The following is a 22,840-nucleotide window of genomic DNA, read 5'->3' on the forward strand; positions in this document are numbered from 1 at the left end:
GGAATGAAAATGTTTAAATGTGCTAACTATGAAGTCATTATCATTTTAAAACCAATCAATATAACAGTAGTCATTCCATTTACCTGTGTTGGCAAATATTTGAAGAAGTGGCTTATCGAATCTCTGTGTTAGGCAAACTTATTCTCATTGTTTGACCAACTGACCTCATTGCCTGTTTTCTTTTGTTTTAGATATCAAGCAAATCCACAAGAGAGATATGTTTGTATTTAACTACCCTCGTGAGGTGATTTGAAAAAACATTTGTGAAGGTGATAAAACCAACCTTCACATCCTAGCAAAGTTTGTCTTGGCTGATTTTGCTGCAAAGCACCAGTCTCTCAATATACAGTTGTTTTTAATAAGCAGCTACCTTTTCTCAAGACTTCCCATTTTTGTTGTTTTGTTGTTGGACTTTTGTAAATTAAGATATAGTTTTTATGTAATCAAATAATGATAATAATGTTTTGTAGTTTTAAAATAGTATTGTTTCCCTTTTTCGAACATTTCAAACAATTTTTAAACATTTCAAAACAGGGCTAAAAATGCCAGCTGTTCTCATGGCCTGAATGAGGTGGTCTCAGCTTGATTGAAATGAGCTCTAGAGCGGTTCAGTTGTAGTGAGAAAGCAATAAAATCCAACAAAATAACAAACCAGGCGGAATCACAGTGTATTATGAAAATGTAGTGAGTAGAGATATCATTCCTACTATTAAAAGTGTTTTATGTGGAATACGAAAGTGAAAGCATGCTAACTGAACTATGAAAAATATATATAAAATATCACTAACTTCTGAAATAGAATCTTATATATATATATATATATATATATATATATATATATATATATATATATATATATATATATATATATATTTTACAACCCTTGACAATTGAAATTAGGCTATATATGGAAAATCTTACCTCCGATTTACCTCTGGCTTATTCTGAAAATGTAGCCTTATATACATTTCTGGAGATCGTGAATTATGTAGCCCGAAGCACGTATGACTGCATTTCGTCTTTATAACTAAGGCTACGGGGCGGTATGACACCATTCCTTTTCATGCTAGCAGCTAACCGCTTACGTCCCTATGGACAGCTTTCCTACTGTTATCAGTTTGTCCTGTTAGCTTGCCACGTACATCGGCAGACTTGAGATGCAGAGAGGAGTTGACCACGACAATGGGGTTCGAGTCCGGTGAAGAACGGTTCCAGAAAGCAGGTAAGACAAAAACAAAAGCCAAAAAATAAAAATAAACAAGTTAATAACAGGGTGAGAATGTGGTAAAATCTGAAAACGCGGTGAAAATCAGGCGAGGGCTTTTCTTTTTCTGGATTGCTTTTGAAAACTGTTGGTTGGGTTTGGTTTACAGAACTATCAGTCAGTTAGTCAGTTGACAGCGGCCTCTGGTGGATCTATGCAAGAACAGCAGGCACGAATGGCACTTGCGAGAGAAATTTGAGATCTCAGAAAGCATACACAGTGTCCTCTGGTGGATTCACGAAAACAAAAACTGCAAAAAACATACCTCCTGGGATGTATTTGCTGCTCTCCAGAAATGAATATAGAAGTACGTTTTCAAAATGAGCCTGGGTTGCTCATTTCTCATGACCATAAATTGAAATAATGACGTATGACAGCTAAGGGGAATCCTGGAAAATAAACCAAACTCTGGCCAATGTGAGGAGAGTTTACTTGCACATGACTTGTTTGAACTATTTCGGTCCATTTAGAAACTGCTTTGTGAATTAAGTTGTAACAACTTGAATCCCTGATTTGGAACAAAACAATTGAGGTGTGAAAGCACCCTAAGTCAAATAAAAATAGAGGTAAATTGAATCAAAACTAACATGACAGAACATCCCTCCAATGGTGTAAACAAATCAGTCAACCTGACCTCACAGGGGTCAGTACATCGAACTTTCCTAAAAATAAGTCCCCCGTGTTCTTCCTCATGTTTTGCAGCTCTGACCTACTCAACAGCTTCCCTACTTTGTTTTCCTTCCCTATCCTTCCCCGTCTTGGATGTCACATCTGACCATCAAGCCCTACAGTTTGTACAGTCAATACGTCAGAAGGGCTGCATGACGTACTGGCAACATAGTCCATTCTTCGCATCTATTTTTATGTCTTCCTCAATAGAATATATTTATATTAAATGACCTTAACTACAATGTGCTTGCATCAAAAAAAATATATATAATGTACTTGCTGTGTTCAGAAGGTATTGCAAAACACTTCTGGTTCTCTTGAGGTGGAATACGGGTAGAGTTAGGGACAGGATTGGTGGTATGGCTGGGTTTAAGGGTAGGTTAAGGTGGTCAACAGTGTATTTAAAAATGTAATTGCAGAAAATAATGACAGAGGCAATTGCATGCAGGTATTTAATTAATCATAAGTACGATGTAAAAACGTGTTTACACAATAAATATGTTGTAATGATTGATTAATTTTAGTGTCAGTACATATTAGTTAAGGCCGCTTAATATAAAGGGGGACCATTTGATCTTGAAGGATGTAAGAAGAACAGGAGATGTCCAATTTCCTCTTCATCTCCAATGTCTGAGATTATAGTGATAGTGCTATTAATATATCTTTGGGGGAGGCCAATTAGAGCTGTCACGTTTTGCATGGGAGGATGGCGGGAAACAACTGACCGCTGAGCCTTGGGTGGGAGGAGGGTTCAGGCTGAGTGGGTGGATGTTGAGGGTGGTGCTCTTAACAAGCAGATACTGTGGAAATACAGACATGAGGCATGTTTTCATCAGTGGGGGGTGGATTGTGTTTGTGTGTGGAAGTGTCAGGCGCGTTGACTGTTCCTCATCTTGTTTCTTGCAGTTCAGTAATAGGGCACCCGTCTGCGGTTCATGCCGTTTGACTCAGATTCTGAAACTGTTATTTCTCGTCATCCACTGCATCAGGTAGGACCTTTTCTCATACATTTAAATGTGTATTTGTTTAAACATAGTTGATAATTTGTCACTTTACAATAAGGTTTCATTGATGTATTTATTAATATTAACTAATCATGAACAATACTTGTACAGCATTTACTATGCATAGTTCAACATTTATTAATGCATTATTAACATCCATGACTGTAAAATTTAGTTAGTGCACCATGAGTTAACACTAATGATGAACAACTGTATTTTCATTAACGAATGTTAACTAACATGAACAAATACTGTAATAAAGGTGTTGTTCATTGTTGGTTTATGTTGGTAAATACATTAACTAACATTAACTAATAGATCCCTATTGTAGTGTTACCTGATCATCTATAAGATACAACAAAAATAAACTATAATATAAATGATTGAACATGCAGCACTTATAGTTATAGTTTATTTACAGGAAGATATTAATCTTAAACTTTATACTGATCTTAAAATGTTTTAACTTATTAAGTCAGTAATCGATATCACCACTGCTCTTGGTCGTTTCCTCTTACTTTTAAACATTGAACTTTTGGTAACGCTCCATTTTGATAGTCCATTTGATTATTAGTAGACTGTCTGCTTAATATCTGCTAATACTGCTCCTAAACACACATTTAACTGACTATAAGAAACGTTGCAAGTACATGTCAACTTACCTTAACCCCAACCTAACAGTCTACTTATAATCTAATGAGAATTAGTTGGAATGTAGATGCAATGTAACTTAAATTCAACAAACGGACCCTCAAAATAAAGTGTGACCCATCTTTCTTACAAATATTACATTTAAAAATGTTGCATTGCTAATCAAAATGACAATGCATGGACATACATACTGCATCTCTTTCCAAAACGAGAGGTGTGCTATTACTTGTGATTGTGTTTTTGGCCTGATAAGAACAGTAATCTAACCGACATGGGGATGCACCTTTTAATCTGGGCCGGTTAGCCACCAACAGTAGCAACCAGTGTCAGAAAGACTTTTCCTTTAAGGGACACTACCTTTTATTTGATAGATGTTTTTAGAATGACCTTGTCAATTGTATGTGTTGTGTTTATTGTAAGCAATCTTCAAGCTATCTGAATATTTTAAGGAGGTACAACTACTGTAGCTGTTAGTTTAATATGTCTAACAATATTGCGAAAAGTCCTGTCAGAATTAGTAAAGCAACAAAATGAATCTCTTATATCATGTGTGCAGTTTTCAGAATTCAGTCAGTGAGAATTCTCAGAAGAAGAACAAAACCTGCATTTCGTTGCCTTGTACTTGTACATGTGTGATGACAATAAATTGAATCTAATCTAAAAAAAATAAAAATAAATAAATAAAACTAACCGGCCACTGTGTTCAATACGAATCCCAGCAGGAATACTACCGTATATAATTATTGGTTATTACTGTATGCCTGGTGCAAAAATGTAAAAAAAGAAAATCTGATGCAACATGTAATGCTTCATATCTCACTTTAATCATGACATCCACAATGGGTTTATTTTAATTTTACATCATTTTCAAGTCATTTGGCCTAATTAATTGCTTAATTTCCAACCATGCTTACTAATTGTTTATACATAGGTATTGTTATTTAACATTTACAGCCACAAAGTGTTTTTTTTTTCTTTATTGATGCTGAAATGTGCAATTTGTACATATGAAGAAGTTAAAATAGAAACATGACAACATAAAATATCAAAAATGACAACAAATGAAAACTTACATTGATGTACTTCAAACATTTTATCAATAATGATTTACATTTGTTGCTCTGGTTTCCCTCACAGTCCAAATACATGTACTATAGGTGAATTGGATGAACAAAATTGGCTTTAAAGTATGAACGTGTGAATGCAAGCGTGTATGGGTGTTTCCCAGTGCTGGGTTGCAGCTGGAAAGGCATCCGCTGCGTAAAACAGTAAAACATATGCTGAAATAATTGTCTGTTCATTCCGCAACCTCTTATAATTTAGTGTCTAAACCAATGAAAATGAATGAATGAATCCAGACAGCTGTGAAATAATATGCAATAATGGTAATATGGCAAAATTTGACATCTGAATATTCATAAGAACACATTGAAACACCTTTTAAATTGACTACAAACAATAATGTGGTAACTTTCAAGAAAAAGCCAAGCTGTGTGATTACTTTGGTTCCTGTCGTATACATTGACAATGTGTTATTGTAGCAAAAAGCCTGTTATGAGACTCACAATACTTTGTTTAGTCTGGTGTGTTGTTCCCATTATGCTGCACATACAGTAAAGTATGGCATGGCTCATTTAGGAAGACTGTCATTAACATACACTTGTATCTTGCTATCTAAATGAGAATGTACTGTACTCAAGTTTATTGTCATTCAAGTCATGTAGACACACTGTTTATAGAGAGACAACATGTTTTTGTTGTTGGATTAAAATGTCTGCCCTCAGTGTAACTTACAGACAGTGTGTTTTAATTCAAGAGGATCTCAATGCGGTGGCGCAGTAGGTAGTGCTGTCGCCTCACAGCAAAAAGGTCACTGGTTTGAGCCTAGGCTGTGTCAGTTGGCGTTTCTGTGTGGAGTTTGCATGTTCTCCCTGCGTTCGTGTGGGTTTCCTCCGGGTGCTCCAGTTTCCCCCACAGTCCAAAGACATGCGGAACAGGTGTTTTGGGTAGGCTAAATTGTCTGTAGTGTATGAGTGTGAGTGAGTGTGTATGGATGTTTCCCTGATATGGGTTGCAGCTGGAAGGGTAAAACAAGTGCTGGATAAGTTGGTGGTTTATTCCGCTGTGATGACCCAGATTAGTAAAGGGACTAAGCTGAAAAAAAAATGAATGCATGATATCAATGCTATCTCTTTACTGTAAGATCAATCTACATAATTTAATAAAACAAAACACACTTTTGTCTTGGTAAGACTGCTTTTATAACAGAATTTGCCTCATTTTTCATTTTTCTCACCCTCAAGCCATCCTAGGTGTATATGTCTGTCTTATTTCTGACGGACACAAGAAACTCAAGTCACTAAATATTACATATTGGCTGTTCCCAGCTTTGCAATGAGCTACAATGGTCCCCAAGTTTTTTAAAGCTCCCAGAAGCACATCAATCCATCATAAACATAATCCATATGACCATTCTGCAACAAAGTAATGAATTTCTGGAATGTTTATTCATTCATTTTCTTTTCGGCTTAGTTCCACACAGTGGTTCCACAGTGGAATGAACCGCCAATTTATGCAGCATATGTTTTACGCAGCGGATGCCCTTCCAGCTGCAACCCATAACTGGGAAACATCCATACACACTCATTCACACACATACACTACGGACAATTTAGCTTACCCAATTCACCTATAGCGCATGTCTTTGGACTTGTGGGGGAAACCGGAGCACCCGGAGGAAACCTACGCGAACACAGGGAGAACATGCAAACTCCACACAGAAATGCCATCTGACCCAGCTGGGGCTCGAACCAGTGACGTTCTTGCTGTGAGGCGATTGTGCTACCCACTTCGCCAATGTGCTTCCCCATTTCTGTAATGTAAAAGTGCATATTTACCACTTTCATTTATACAATTTATGTTTACCAACAATTATCACTGCCTTTGAGCAACTGACATGTTTATGAAAGAGTTTAACATAGCATAGGCATGGCAGTGGTAACTTTTTTGAAAATAGAGTTATTTTACAACTCTGCTGGATTTAAACAGTTTTACCATCCATTCAGCCAGTCTGGCAGTAGCACTCTTAGCTTAGCTTAGCATAAATCATTGAATCGGATTAGACCATTAGCATCTTCCTCAAAATAAAAATAAAAACATAACTTAGATATATATATATTTTTTTTTTAAGTTTGACTTTTGTGTACTAAGACAGATTGAAAAATAAAATGATGATATATTATAGGTTGATATAGAATGTTACTCTTATTCCAGCGTAATAATCAAAGAAATTTGCTGTAATGACATTATGCAGTGCCTGAAAATAGTCCCCAGCACCAACCCCTACATTTACACCATATCTGTAATTTTTTTGCACCTGCTGCAACCACTGTACCGAAGCAAAGCTCCTTGATGATTGAAGGAGAGTATAGTTTTCAGCTTAGAAAATAGCAACTTTTTCATTTAAGAAAATTATTGAGAAATTTATGAGCAAAATGCTAATGGTCTGATGTGATTTTTGCTAAAAGTGCTTCCGCCAGATGAGCTGAATGTATTCAAAAATGGTAAAATTCAACTGTTTAACTCTAGGGGACTTGTAAAATTAGCCTATGAGTGCCCAAACTTGGAGGGTCGGTGTCCTAGGCAAGGCATGGCAAGGCAAGTTTATTTATAAAGCACATTTCATACACAGTGGCTATTCAAAGTGCTTTACATAAACAAGAATTTAAAAAAAGACAAGTATAAGAAAAAAAACCAAACAAACAATAAAATGATTAAAAACAGATAAAAATGTGTTAAAGCAGGTTATAAAAGAAAAAAAGCTGTATCCTAGCTAAAAGCGATGACATTGGAATATTTCCCATATTAAAATGAGTTTTTGTACTAATCATCACCTGAATAACCAGAATAACTGACTTTAGCATTGCATTTCAGATAAACATGTATGCTCAATTACCATGTGTCTTCAATGTCTGCAAACATATGGTATTTATATGATTTAGAAGAGTCAAAATGTACATACAGAACCTTTAAGTGAAGACATGATATTCAGAAAAAAGTAGATCAGAAAAACAAAGCACAAAAAGTTAAAGTAGACCTATTTATGAATAGCACATGCCATATAAACCATATACCTTTTACCATGTTGACTAGCCAGAATGTGTTGTGTGTGCACTTGATCAAATGAGCACAATTTACCATATTTAAAAATGTATTACTAGTGCATCACTTTGTAGAGTATTTTATTTATAGTAATACAACAGTTCTGTCTGGTTCTTGAATCTGATTGGCTGATAGCCATGTGATATTCTGCCAGTAATAGCACTTGTCCAGCCTCTTAACCCCTTGGCCTTAGTCCACCCACATACAGCAACACAGAGAACACTCTACAGTTTGACAAATATTGCTGGTTTTGGGCAACATAATGTACTTTTGAGGCTTTTTTAGTTGAGAATGTAGTTGTTTAGATTGCAACTATGCAGTTTATTTATAAGGACAGTGCCTATTTTAAAATATTTATCAATTCTGAGAGGCGGTGGCCATTAGCCTGTCTTTGAACAAAGACAGTTGATGATGTTTATCCACAAGATGGCGACAGAGACCGCATAATAAGCCCTAAGAGAAAAATAGCATAATTTCTAATTATATCGATGTCTCTCTTTTGTATGTTATAGTGCGTATTTATACCATAGTAATATTGTGGTCTCTCGATTGCAACAGAGAAATATTGGGAAATCTCTGTAGACTGATGGCATTTCATGCAGTTCAGCCTTATAATCTTGAAATGTGCGCAAAATCACCGGTTTTGTCATCACTTTAGACATTACGTTAGAGAATCATTCAAATACTAACTCTAAAGTGACATTAGTGAATTAGTAACGATTTCTGCTGTTCTGACATTAGCTGCAGATGCGAAGGAATTGCTGAAGAAAGTAGTTCCTCTTACAAAAGGGTTTTTAGACTCTCCGTGTTTGATTTTCTTTTTTATATAGACAATTATGCCGTCAAACTGTTGTATAAACGCAATATCACACTAGTGGCAGTGAAATGTGGCTGTATACCTTCCCTGGTAATGCATGCCTCCCATCATGCCTCCGATATACAGTCACATCACAATGCTACTTATGTGATATTGCTCATATAACAGCAAGTCATCCACTCGAGTAATCATCACAAAAGCTCATACCACATGATTCAAAATGTCAATATTCATTTATTAGGTTACTTTCTTGAAGTCATTTCTTTAAAACAGAGATGCCCAAAGTAGGGCCCACGGGCCAAAGCTGACCCATGGTAACCTTGGATTTGGCCCACCATCGGATGGTTTAGAGAAATTTATTTTGTTGGTTGTATTGTTAAGCTACATAAAGCTACTGTAACTGAAATTAAATGTTTCTATTCAAATGGTGTCATTTAATCAGATTTATTTCAGAATGTACATACTGTCAACTGACGGATAGAGGCCTTTGGTGAGCAAATCAAGACAAAGGCAGATTCTGCTTGAGCATTCAGCATTGTACTTCACAGTTATAAATGTGATTGTTTATGTTTTATTGCAATTAGTTATCATTTAAAAATGCATACAGCATTAGTTAATAGGATAGGTTAATAGGTAATAGGATATAAAGTAATGTTTTCCATTTGTTTACATTTTATGAAATAAATTAGGAAATTACTCATGGCAACTTTAATGTAAAAAAGTTTGGTATATTTTTCTTCAGCCCACAGATATCAATGATATTTGGATTTTGGCTCTTCATATGAAGAGTTTGGGCACCCCTGCTTGAAATGGTGTGTTCTAAATATTAAAGTTTGACAAGGCAGCATAACACCACCAGGAGTCGCTCATACTTCATTAGATTGGTTTATTTATTTTGACATACTACATATTTATATAGAATGCTGCTTAGGGTGCTGCACAGTAATACATGTCACACAGTAATAATTTTTTTTAATATACAATACTACCTTACATTCTCAGAAGTAAAGGTACAAAATCTGTCACTGGTTTGGTACTTTTTTAAAAGGTACATTTGTGTTCCTAACAGGTATTTACATGGGCATATCAATACCAAAACAATACAAAAGTGTACCCTAAAGGTACTGATGTCCATCTGCATGATACAAAAGTGTACCGTTTGAAAGGTTACCACCCTAGTGACAGATTGTGTACCTTAATTTCCATATATACATCTTATTTTAATGATGTTTCCATCTTGTCTGTCAATATTGTGATACAGTACATAGTAAGTCCTGTCTTAAAGAGGATCTCCGACTGTGTTTAAGCCATTAAAAGCAGATGAGTCAGAACACAACACTACATCTGTTGATTGTGTTTCTACCCATTGCATGGCCAGTAAAATATCCATCATCCCTATTGTAAAAAGAAAACTACAATGATTAGTCAACCTCTTAACAGTCTTACATTTTAAAGGGGGGACATGTGAAGAGTTATTTATTTATTGCAATTTAACTCTTTAATACTCAAGGAAAAAAACATACATATACAAAATGTATGTATGTATGTATGTGTGTATATATATATATATATATATATATATATATATATATATATATATATATATATATATATATATATATATATATATATATATATATATACACACACACACACAATTTATTTAATTTATATATTTTTTGCAATTGTCCACAATTTAATATCTGAAAATTAGTTATCTGTCTTGCTGCAGTGTTGCCTAAGTCAGAGTTTTTGATAAATGTCTGGACTGGAGTAAAATAGTTTTGTTTCTTTTATTTTTTTTTTTTTTGTCATCAGGTAGATTCTTAGTAATAGGCCTACTGATTTTTTTTTTACTCAAAAAATTCTATCTATTTTCACCCTATCAAATACAAATGCCAAAATACTATATTGATTATATTTGAAATACATTTTTGAAATTTGAAAAGGTATTGTAAATGCTATAATAAATAGGCCTACATTTCAATACTTTACTATAGAAAGCCATGCGTTAGAAACACTGTTTAATGTGGAAGTAAAATTATGCTGTATTTTTAATATTATTAATTTACAATAGCCAGGAACAAACCAATGACACTTAAATACTGCAAGAGCCACACAAAATTTGGGAACGACGTAATTATCTTTGTTAAAAAACATGTACATTTCCAGAGCTCAGACACAACCCAATGTTTTATTGTGCTGCAGTTTTACTTTAAGGCTGACTAATATTTGTTGTCCACAACTCCCATGGCGGCAGCTCCATCTTTCTGATGAGAACTCAGAACACGATAACAGAAGCTAAACTGCCGTGTTGGGCTTCAGTTTGTGCTCAGCTAAACAAAATGTCCGACAGATGTCCGTGTCTTTCCATCTGCTGTTAATCCAAGCAGCCGTTTGCTTTAAAAGCCCAGTCCACAAAAAAAGTGTAAAAAAGCCCATCTCTGGCGTCTCAGCGGGATACCAGAGAACATAATTGTTTTTTTTACTGGTCACACTTGTGCTGATGAGGTGAATTTCCACGTGGATCCTCTCTGAAGTGAGAGAAAATCAGACTGAGTGGATCTTTAACTAGACTGCGGATGACTTTTAGTGGTCAGTCTGTGCTCAGCCAGAGGGTGGTGCTAATGATACACTTCAACTTCAAATTAAGTTGCAGAGTAAGTTGAATCCCATTCAGCTACACTTCACTATAAAATCGACTTGAATATTAAAAAAAAGAAAACGCTGTTTCCGGCCTCAGAAGGTTTTAGATTAGGTTAGGAGTTTTCTTGGTAACATCTATATGGGATACTGATGAGGATGCTGATGTAAACACTGTAAACATGCTGGGTTCAACACAATATCTTCATCTTGTGTCAACTCAAATTAAGTTAATTTAACGGTTTGTACCATTTTAAGTTGATTGAACATAAAATTATTTTTTTTTTAACTCAAAAAATTCTATCTATTTTCACCCTATCAAATACATATATATATATATATATATATATATATATATATATATATATATATATATATATATATATATATATATATATATATATCTTTTTTGAGTGACAGCAATAATTCCTGTTTGTTACATTACTGTGATGGTTGGTTTTAGGGTTGGGATAGGGGTAGATATTAATAAAATGCAATTCATAGGTAGTTTAATAAATAATATGAATATACTCTGTATAATTATTGTTTTTACATTACTTTTAGGGTTGGGGTAGGGGTAGACGTTAATAAAATACAATTTAATGGGTAACTTAATTAATAGATCATATTAATAATACTCAGTAATTAATGTTTATAGTTTACTGTGATGGTTGGGGTAGACTTTAATAAAATACAATTTATTGGGTAATTTAATAAAATACTCTGTATAATTACTGTTTTTACAGTACTGTGATGGTTGGGTTTAGGGTTGGGGTGGGGTGGACATTAATTAAATACAATGACTGAGTAAATTGATAAACAATATGAATATACTCTGTATAATTACTGTTTATACATTACTAAGGTGGTTGTGTTTAGGGTTGAGGTAAGGGACATGAATACCCTACTGAAAAAAACAGCTTAAACCAGTTTAAGCTGGTTGGCTGGTTTTAGCTGGTTGACCAGCCTGGTTTTAGAGGGGTTTTGGCCACTTCCAGGCAGGTTTCCAGCCTTTTCCAGAAAATTACCAGCTAAAACCAGCTTGAGCAGCCTGGTTTAAGCTGGACATAGCTGGTTTTGGCTGGGCTCCCAGCCTGGCTAGGCTGGTCAAGCTGGTTTTAGCTGGTCATCTTCCAGCCTGACCAGCAAAGACCAGGCTGAAAATGGCTGGAGACCAGCCTGGAAGTGGCCAAAACCCCTCAAAAACAAGCCTGGTTGACCAGCTAAAACCAGCCAACCAGCCTAGGCTGGTTTAAGCTGTTTTTTTTTTTAGTAGGGTAAAGTACAATTAATGCAAAATTTTATAAATAATATGAAAATACTCTGTATAATTACTGTTTATACATTATTGTGATGGTTGGGTTAAGGGTTGGGGTGGGGGTAGACTTTAATAAACTACAATTAATGCAAAATATAATAAATAATATGAATAATACTCAGCAATTACTCTTTTTACATTACTGTGATAACTGGGTTTAGGGTTGGGGTAGATGTAGATGTTAATAAAATACAATGGATGAATAATTTAATAAATAATATTATTTTGGTAACGTGAAGTGGATGCTGACAACAGGGGTGAGGATCCAGATGCAGGATTTATTAGCGGGATGGTCAGGTACGCAATGGTCAACACAGGAGCAAACAGATGTATACAGAAAATCCAGAGTCATGGTCGATAAACAGGCAGATGGTCAAAAAGATAGGCAGCTGACAGGAATAAACAAACAAACAAAACAAAGTTAGGGTGTAACACGGCAAGGCAAAACATGGAATACACATTGTAATGTCACTAAACAGTCAACAAGACTCAGCAACAACTGTACATTAGTGTGCTGTATTTAAAGTGCAGTAATCAGTTCAAAAGCAGCTTCAGCTGTGTGTGTGTGTGTGTGCGTGCGTGCGTGCGTGCGTGTGTGTGTGTTGCATGACTGGATCTGTAGTTCATAAACCGGCAGATTTGTAGTTCGTTAGCAATCTGCAGCCGCTAGATCGCTGATAATCATAACAAATGTACTCTGGATAATTACTGTTTAAAGATTACTGTTAGGGTTGGGTTTAGGGTTGGGGTAGACATTAATAAAATGCAATTAATAGATAATTTAATAAATAGATTAACTTCCTGCAGCTGTATCCCTTCTAACAACAACCAGTCTTCTTCTTTGTGAAGATGATTAAAGTTTTTACATATTAATTAATTTATTTAAAAAAAAGATCATGTCTTCGGCAATTCTTCCAACTAAATAAATAAACTAAACTAAATAAATTTCACATTCAGTTATAAGCAATTTTATAATAGTGTTCATTCCATTAAAAATATAATTCATCATTTTAATATAAGCCACAAGGTGTAGCAAAACATTAAAAATAATAATAATAAAAGAAACCGTACAATGCATGCAGTACTGAACACGAGTTATACAGTAGATGCATACCTTTTTTTACACTAGTTTGATGATTGGCCATTGGGCTAGCTTTGTTTACCCAATGCACTACTTTTTAATTTATTTTTATTTTGTGAATACTTGGCAACCCTGCCTAAATCCCACCATTTCAGGCACTGTGAAAAAAGAGCTGATGCTGCAGTGGATATTATAAGAAAATAAAAGGGTTATTTGGTCTTAGAGGGATGTAAACCTATTGTGGGAGACCAACAAAACAAATGAGGAACCTTTAAAGTAGCATAATAGGGGCCTTTTAATGGCGTTTGGCTAACTAAAAAGGGCCTATTATTGCAACACCATTTAAAGTTTCTATTTAATGTAATTGCTGTCTGGGAGGAACAACCGAGTAATTATTATCCAGTTCGACGGTCATTAATTTGCTGCTTTGTGTTTAAGGTCAGTGTTCCAGGTTTGTGTTTACGATATTAGTACTTTAATGAATCCTGCGAGTCAGTCTGATGAATCCAGAGAAACACACGCACAAGTAGAACCTGGCTAGTTTTGCACATTTAGTTTCTGTGCAGTCAAATTTACAGCCGCCTACTGTTACACTCATTTGAAGAAAGAAAACAGGACTAAATCAAATGGTGACATGTGCGGAACTGCTTTATTGCAGCAGGCCAGAGGAGGAGAGATGCAGGAGTGAGATTTCATTATCCTGTTGCTCTTGGCACCGGTGTTGTGCTCCTCTCGCAATGAACACCACATCTGCAACTGATACCGCTGTTGCTTTTACAGAAAAAGGCAAGCTTTTACAATGTCTGGCATGTGAAACCCAAGAAATCTATGTTCTTTTAAAATATTAATGAAACGGCTCTAAACTGTTATAGGTGTGCAAATGAAAAATTCACAGAATGATGAAGGTTGTGCATCTTTTATAATTTAATTGATAAACACTTTTACGTTTCTCAATTAAGAATTTCCAACATTTTAATTCAGTGGTGATTCCAGTGGTTATGCATTATGTAGCTTAAAAAGTATAGCTCCAAATGCTATTAAAAACACACAGTGTAGCTCAAAGTTACTGCTTAAAGTAAAGTATGATCACAGATAACTGGAACAGAAATTTTAATCCCAGTTTCTTTGCAAATCCTGTCTTGTGGACACGATAATATGCGTTAATACTAAGACATGATAATAGGCACGTGTCAATCAATATCGGTAGGCGGGGAAAACCGCTTTGTGCCTCAAAATTGATGGGATTTGGATACTAGTTTAACGTCAGGAAATTAAAAAAGGGACTTGTTTATATCACTCTAATATGAGACACTATACATACACTTCTGTCCAAAAGTAATGACAACATATGTTTTTGTTACTTGAACTTATTTTAATAAGTTAAGTAGGTTTCAACCTAATTTTTTTTAAGTAATGCAAATTTGAACTTGATGTGTTAAGTCTGTTTAACTGATGTTGAAAATACTTGTAAAGTTAATTTGATTCAGCTTAAAAATGTAAAGCTGCAGCGTTTTTTACAGTGTGAAAGCAGCCCTTTAGGATTGTATCTGATTATAGAATAACACTAAATTGCGCCCCCTTGTGGCAAAGTGAAGACTATTATATTACTGTTAATCCAGTATTTTATTATTAAAAGTGTGGACATTTATAAGCAATGTTCTAAATCGATCATTTTTTTCTTCATTCTATCCTGGTAGCAGCAATTTTATTTTTTTTTTACTGCAAACAGGTTTGAATTTCTCACAGGCACTTTCCATAGCCCAGACCCTGGCGACCTGTTTATTTAGGTGTTTGCTGATTAGAAATTCTCATACTGAGCTCTTTTCGGCACAGTGTGTTTGGAACAAAACTGCTCTGCAATGCTTGAATTCATTGCTCTCTCTCTCCCTCTCTTTTCTTGTCTCTTTAGTCAAATAATGGTGTAGTTAGAAAAGCATGTTTACTACCATACAACCTTCATGAGCACAGATACTGGAACTAATCCTAGAACAGTTATCACCATATTCCCCCAGTTAGTGATTACATTACGAATTGCAAACATTTTACTGTATTCAATTATTTCTAAAATGTTAAATATGAGTAATAGTGAGCACACTGCAAAAAATGGCTGTGATTTCAACAGGAAAATAACTGTAGAAATGCTATTAATGTTTCCTTAATATATACGGCGAATAACCGTAAACTGACTTTCCCAGAATTCCATGCACTTTTTATGCTTTTTGTTGACATTACTATGAATCTTTTTAGCTGTTTCTCCATTAGTTATGTACATTAGAGATTTATGTTACATCTAATGTTGATAAACAATGTTTATTTCATGACTTTAATTTTATGTGTGTTACCATACTGGTGTTTATTAGCTGTGTGAATGATACTAAGCACCTTCCTTACACTGATACGCTTTTCTACTTGTGGGGAAAGTTGTTTGTGATGAGCTTTGGTTCATTATGTAACTTACTCATCACCACCTGCATATGGCTGTGCTAACGTGTCTAACTGTCTAACTAACAAAAGATGTGTAGATGTTGGTAATTCAAAATACAGACATATTACCGCTATAAATTAATAAAATACAGTAGTTTACTGTAAAAATGAGAAATTATTGTTCAAGTGTAAATTACAAAACTGTGATATTGTGAAAACAGTGACATTATGCCACATGCTTTATGTAATGTGCACATACCTGACAACCAAATCAACAATGGCTAATTACAGGACCAAAAATCAGTTTAAACTCATTTAGAATTAATTTTACACCACAGCTGGATTCATCAAATTTGTTTTAAAATTTCAATGCACAGTAATGTCGACTAAATACATGTAAATGAAATAAAGATGTGACTGTAGAATAACTGTAACTGATGGATAAATGGTGCAAAAATTAGTACTCCCCAATGAATATGGGAAACATTTGATGAAAAATCAAGACAACCATACACAATATTAAATATAGTCAATAAGTATTGTTTGTTTGCTTTTTGCAACACCTCATTTGAATTTAAATGTAGTATATTTCTATTCCTAAAGATGTGAAGTGACCACACGCTTATTTTAATAAAACTAGATAGATAGATAGATAGATAGATAGATAGATAGATAGATAGATAGATAGATAGATAGATAGATAGATAGATAGATGGATGGATGGATGGATGGATGGATGGATGGATGGATGGATGGATGGATGGATGGATGGATGGATGGATGGATGGATGGATGGATGGATGGATCAGCCCGATCTCACGAGAAAACGTAAGTATTTTACGTTTTGACAGTTTAGTGGCTAATTCGTACGAATTCGTACGAGTTCAGTCGTACGATTTGTACGATTTTAAAAAGGAGGCGTGGCACCTAACCCCACCCCTAAACCCAATCGTCATTGGCGGATGAGCAAATCGTACTAAATTAGATCGTACGAATTCTAAATCAAAAAGTTACGAATTGCCATGAGATTGTGTTGGTTGGTTGGTTGGTTGGATGGATGGATGGATGGATGGATGGATGGATGGATGGATGGATGGATGGATGGATGGATGGATGGATGGATGGATAGATAGATAGATAGATAGATAGATAGATAGATAGATAGATAGATAGATAGATAGATAGATAGATAGATAGATAGATAGATAGATAGATAGATAGATAGATAGAAGCAGTTTGAAAAAGGATAGATAGATAGATAGATAGATAGATAGATAGATAGATAGATAGATAGATAGATAGATAGATAGATAGATAGATAGATAGATAGATAGATAGATAGATAGATAGATAGATAGATAGATAGATAGATAGATAGATAGATAGATAGATACTTTTCCAACACTGTGAGAACCTTTCGATAAACAGTCAGTGTACACTTTTCAACTTAAAGATCATTTTAAAGTGGTTCCAGGTAAAAGCCATTTTAAACACTGAGTCAACAACCATGTGTTTTTAATGGTGTCTTAATAAACAGAAGAGGCATGATCACTGAGGACACTTTTAAAGCACAGAGCTTAATGAGAGGGCGTAGTAGCAGCTCTTTCATGGCCATGCGTCACAGACAGTGTTTACTGCCTGTATCTGTGGTAATGATGCCTCTTCCTCTAGACTGCGGCTGACATTCATTTGTTGTTCGTCTTTTTATAGGTGCCGGTGAGGTCTTTATCCCAAAGCTGGTGTTGGTTACTGCAGAAACACCCTGTGGATAGCGGAACCCATTTATAGTCACGTAATCACACCCGCTGGGGACCAAAAAAAAATGGAGAACCAAACATCAGCAATGAGCGAGGACCTCCATGTGAACTGCAGTATGTCTGGAAGACACAGCTTCATCTTCACCTTCATCCCTGTAGTCTACGGATGCAATTTTGTCATCGGGATCATTGGCAATAGCATGGTCGTGGCTGTCATATTCCGCTACATGAAGCTAAAGACAGTAGCAAACGTGTTTGTGCTCAACCTAGCTATATCAGACCTCACCTTCCTTATCACTCTGCCATTGTGGGCCACTTTCACAGCCACAGGTTACCACTGGATTTTTGGGGCCTTTCTGTGCAAGGCAAGTGCTGGACTGGTGATCTTCAACCTATACACTAGTATATTCTTCCTCACCGCTCTTAGCATTGACCGATATCTTGCTATCGTACATCCGGTGCGCTCCCGACGCCAGCGCACACTTTTTTACGCTAACCTCACATGTGTACTCATATGGCTGTTTGCTTTGCTCCTTAGTGCGCCCACAGCGCTAAGCAGGGATGTTTACGATATTGGGAATTTGACATTGTGCGCCGTGTGGCACAGCAGCAAGCAGATCCATTTTCTAGTTACTCTTAGCGTGCTAAAAAGTGTGTTAGGTTTCATTGTGCCTTTCCTCATCATCATCACCTGCTACTGCCTCATCGGTCGGGCACTTCTGGGATCCAGGGGTCTGTTGAGGAAAAGTGTTCGCTCTCGAGAGGATGAAACTTTACGGATGATTGCCGCCACCGTGCTTGCTTTCTTTGTTTGCTGGGCTCCTCACCAAGCTTTCCACTTCATGGAGCTGCTGGCCACGCTTGGCGTGGTGGAAAACTGCCAAACGCTGGATGTTATTGACACAGCCATGCCATTCACCATCTGCATCTCCTATTTAAACAGTTGTGTAAACCCCATTCTTTACGGATTTGTTGGACACAACTTTCGCAAGAACCTACTGAGGTTGCTAAGCTGTGGGTCCGGAGAAGCTAGCAATCGCTTTAGCATCAACTCAAAGATTGATGTCAACTCCCATTGTAACTCAGGACTGCTTAATCAAACCAGCTCTAAGAATGATTCAGCTTCCATGGTTAAGGCATCTTAAAAGTTTAAAACATACCTTTATATTTATATATGCTTTCTGGAGGGATTTTGAGGTACTACAAGATACAACATTCTTCACTAAAGCATTACAGAAGCTTGCTAAACATAATGCTTTTGTTAAGTTACTGTATCAGCAACACACTGCTTCTACAGACCTTGTCCCTTTTGAAAAGATAAGTACATATGTTAAAAGATATGACATAGATAAAACATATGTTAAAAGTACTTAATACAGAAGTAGAAGAACATATTAGTCATGAACTGGAAGTAACAGACACAAAACTGTATATTATTTTAAGAGTTCACACTTAGATATTGCTTGATAATATCAGTAAGTTTGCCATGCTGTCCTGGGAGAGAACACTGAGCTTGGAGAAAATTGAGCCAAGGGTTCCCACCTGGTCGAAAACATGTAAGGGGGTACGAGATCAGATAGTTCTCGAGAGCTCCCCCTAGTAAAAGAGTAAAGGGGGAAGAAGGGAGGGATGGGGGGTTTCTTTGGAATGCGAAGATAAGGGCTACTTATAGTTTTAGACAGGCTACTTATAGTGAGTTTGGATTAATCTGATTGGGTTACTAATGATTAGGGATGGGCCAGCCATAATCAATTATATCACATGCTCCTCTCGAAATTAGTTTGTGAAACTTCACTTACAATCAATCAAAAAGTTCTGCCTAGGATTAGATCGCATTTCAAACTCAGTTCATACAACATCTCAAGTCACGCCTGGTGTTCCTCAAGGCTCAGTTTGGGCCATTTTTAATTTACAATTAATTTATTCCCTCTTGGCCATAGGATGTAAGTAGGATGTACACAGGATACATATGATGCATATGATGTGCAACATTCATTTCCACTGCCGACTTTACCACTTAGCTGAAATGAAAATCGAATTTCCTTCAAAAGGAGTAAAGCCAAAATTCTACTGTTATGTACAAACTTTAATTTGGATATGATAAGTTAAGGCAGCACGATGGCTTAGTGGTTGGAAGAAGGTCGCTGGTTTGAATCCCGACTGGGCCAGTTGGCATTTCTGTGTGGAGTTTGCATGTTCTCCCCAGGTTTCCTCCGGGTGCTCCGAGTTCCCCCACAGTCCGAAGGCATACACTATAGGTGAATATAGGTGAATAAACTACATTGGAGTGTATGTGTATATAAAATAGCGTATCGAGTGTGCGTGCGCGCGCGCGTGTGTGTGTGTGTGTGTGCGTGTGTGTGTGTGTGTGTGTGCGTGCGTGTGTGTGTTTGTGTGAAAGCGAGAGTGTATGGGTGTTTTCCAGTACTGGGTTGCAGCTGGAAGGGCATCTGCTGAATAAAACATATGACAGAATAGTTGGTGGTTCATTCCACTGTGGCGACCCCTAATAATTAGGGACTAAGCTGAAGGAAAATGAATGATAACTTAATAATTCATCCAGGTAGTCTGGATGTTGTCTTTTTAACTGTTCTGTTTCCTAATCTAATGTTAGTAATGTAATTTGGTCTGCAAATTTTGGATTTACAAAACAGCTTTGTTAATCTCTACAACATTTGCACTTCTGATCATCAAATATTCACTATATTCCTGCCCAAACTTGTATACCAGCATTTATGCTGTCCGTCAGTAGTAGAATTCCCTTCTTCTAGACATTCTCATTGATGGTCATCATACCTTACAATCTAATTAATAAAAAATATTATAATAATTGATGTTTTTTATGTAAGTTACTCCTCAGTATCTTAAAACAAATCTTAAATCTTAAAATCATGAAGTAACCTTTTTAATCAAATGTATTAGATTATTATAATAATCATTATATTAATATGTACTTTCAGAGACGATTAAACTCACTCCTACCTTAAACCCATATCAACCAGAAGCCGTGGTTTGGTTACGGTCTTATTTTCTGCGGTCACTTGCTAGCTACTCTGCTAATGGCTTCATGTTTCGCTGAAAGCAACGATTATTGAAATATTTATATAAACATATACTTAATGATCTATCTATCTATCATGGCCAGTTTCAGTTTTTGTAAACAAGACTATATTGTCTTTTTTTAATCATTGCCACCATTTTTCTGATTCTGATGATGATCATCATGTTTTTGATTTTTGTTAGTTTTTTGTTTAGTTTTGTTAATTTAAAACTATCATTTTCACAATAGTCTATATTTACCATAAACAAACCCTTAAATGTATGTGAGGTATTGCATATTGCAACGAACTATGTATATAGTTATCTGTGTGTATAATTATAAATTTTTTGATTACTTTAGTTATTTTAATGTCTTCAATAATGTAAAGTTGTTGTTTTTTGTAAATACAGCTGTGTGTTTTTCCATATTTAAGACTGTACTGCAGTATATGTCGCATGTGATGTTTAAACATCAGTTAAATGAGCAATATCACACTCGTAGCAGTGCGATGTGGCTGTATATCGGCATGTGCCTTAGTGTCCCATCAGTGACTATAGACAGCCATAGTATTGTGTTTATACAACAGTTCGATGGCAAATCGTGTATATAAAAAAGAAAATCAAACACGGAGAGTCTAAAAATCGTTTTGTATGAGGAATTACTTTCTTCCTCTATTCATTCACATGTGCAGCTGACGTCAGAACAGCAGAAACCGTTGCTAATTCACCAACGTCACTTTAGAGCTAGTATATGAATGATTCTCTAGCATAATGTCTAAAATGATGACAAAACAGGTGATTTTGCTCACATTATAAGATTATAAGGCTGAACGGCATAATATGCCATCAGTCTACAGAGATTTCCCAGTATTTCTCTGTTGCAATCGGGAGATCACAATAATTAACCCCAAAAAAGCCAAAGCAACGCAATCTCTACCAGATTACTGTTGTGTTTGCGATAAGCAAAAACCCCAAACACATGCAGGCATTTCTTCTTTCTTTCTTTTTACTGAACACGTCTGCAGTAACGAAAACTGGAGATGCATTAAAATCAAACAGATGGCCAAATAAAAAGTAACTCAGGGTTATACGAAGAGTGGCTAACACAAAATACATAAATTACTGACATGTGAGTTCCATCTCACACTCAACAAACTACAACTACATGATATAAATACAGCACTGCAACATAAAAAAGAAAGAAATTGACTTTTTTAGAATATAATCTTTTCTCCTCTTAGGGCTTATAATGCGGTCGCCATCTTGTGGGTGGACAATGTCTACCTTCTTTGCTGTGCTAAATGACAGGCTGATGGACGCGGACGCGCTGTATCTCAGAAATGATCAATATTTATGAATAAACTGCATAGTTGCAATCTAAACAACTACATTCTTGCATAAAAACGCCTCAAAGGAAAATAATGTTGTCCAACAGCTGCAATATTTGTCAAACTGCAGTGATTTTTATTGATCTGCTGTCAGTCTTTGTGGGCGGAGTAATACAGAAGGGTGAGGATGCTGTACAAGTTCTGATATTGCAGTATATCGCATGGCTCTCAGCCAATCAGATTCGAGAACCAGACAGAACTGTTGTATAAAATTACATATTTACCTATAATACTTGAGATTTGAGTCTCTTTAGTGCTGTTTCCAGACTTTGTGTTGTTTATTATGATAATAAAATCAATTAATTGTGAACTTGAGTAAGATATGAACTACTTCTATGAGATTTGAATGTTAAAACTTTATACACTGAACATGAAAAAACTGATTTAGATTGTCTGTTTAATGTTTGTATTTTGTGATTTAGGTTCTAATGTTATGTCATAAGGATGAATTCTTCTCTGGTGTGAAATTTAGACTGCTCTTTTTTTCTAAATGTACAGTTCATTGAATTGTTTTGTACTTATCTACACTGAACTCACAGAAACTAAAAGAGATATTGTTTGTAACATTTAAATAAAACTCAGTTTTTTAATGTGTGTGTAAACTTCCTGTGAATTTGTGAATAT

General features: G+C 35.7%; 1 protein-coding gene across 1 annotated transcript; it reads left to right on the forward strand.

Moving 5' to 3' along the window:
- Window positions 1-2,781: 2,781 nt before the first annotated feature.
- On the forward strand, window positions 2,782-19,082 carry agtr1b (angiotensin II receptor, type 1b). The gene is made up of 2 exons (XM_056450913.1): window positions 2,782-2,922; window positions 17,743-19,082. Exon 2 carries the CDS (start codon window positions 17,855-17,857, stop codon window positions 18,932-18,934), a length of 1,080 nt encoding a protein of 359 aa, XP_056306888.1. The 5' UTR covers window positions 2,782-2,922; window positions 17,743-17,854; the 3' UTR covers window positions 18,935-19,082.
- The last annotated feature ends 3,758 nt before the right edge of the window (window positions 19,083-22,840 follow it).

The sequence above is a fragment of the Danio aesculapii genome, chromosome 24, assembly GCF_903798145.1.
Source record: "Danio aesculapii chromosome 24, fDanAes4.1, whole genome shotgun sequence".
Lineage (NCBI taxonomy): Eukaryota > Metazoa > Chordata > Actinopteri > Cypriniformes > Danionidae > Danio > Danio aesculapii.

Coding starts and splice junctions, on each gene's coding strand:
- agtr1b (XM_056450913.1), top strand. CDS start 17,855: ATGGAGAACCAAACATCAGCAATGAGCGAGGACCTCCATGTGAACTGC.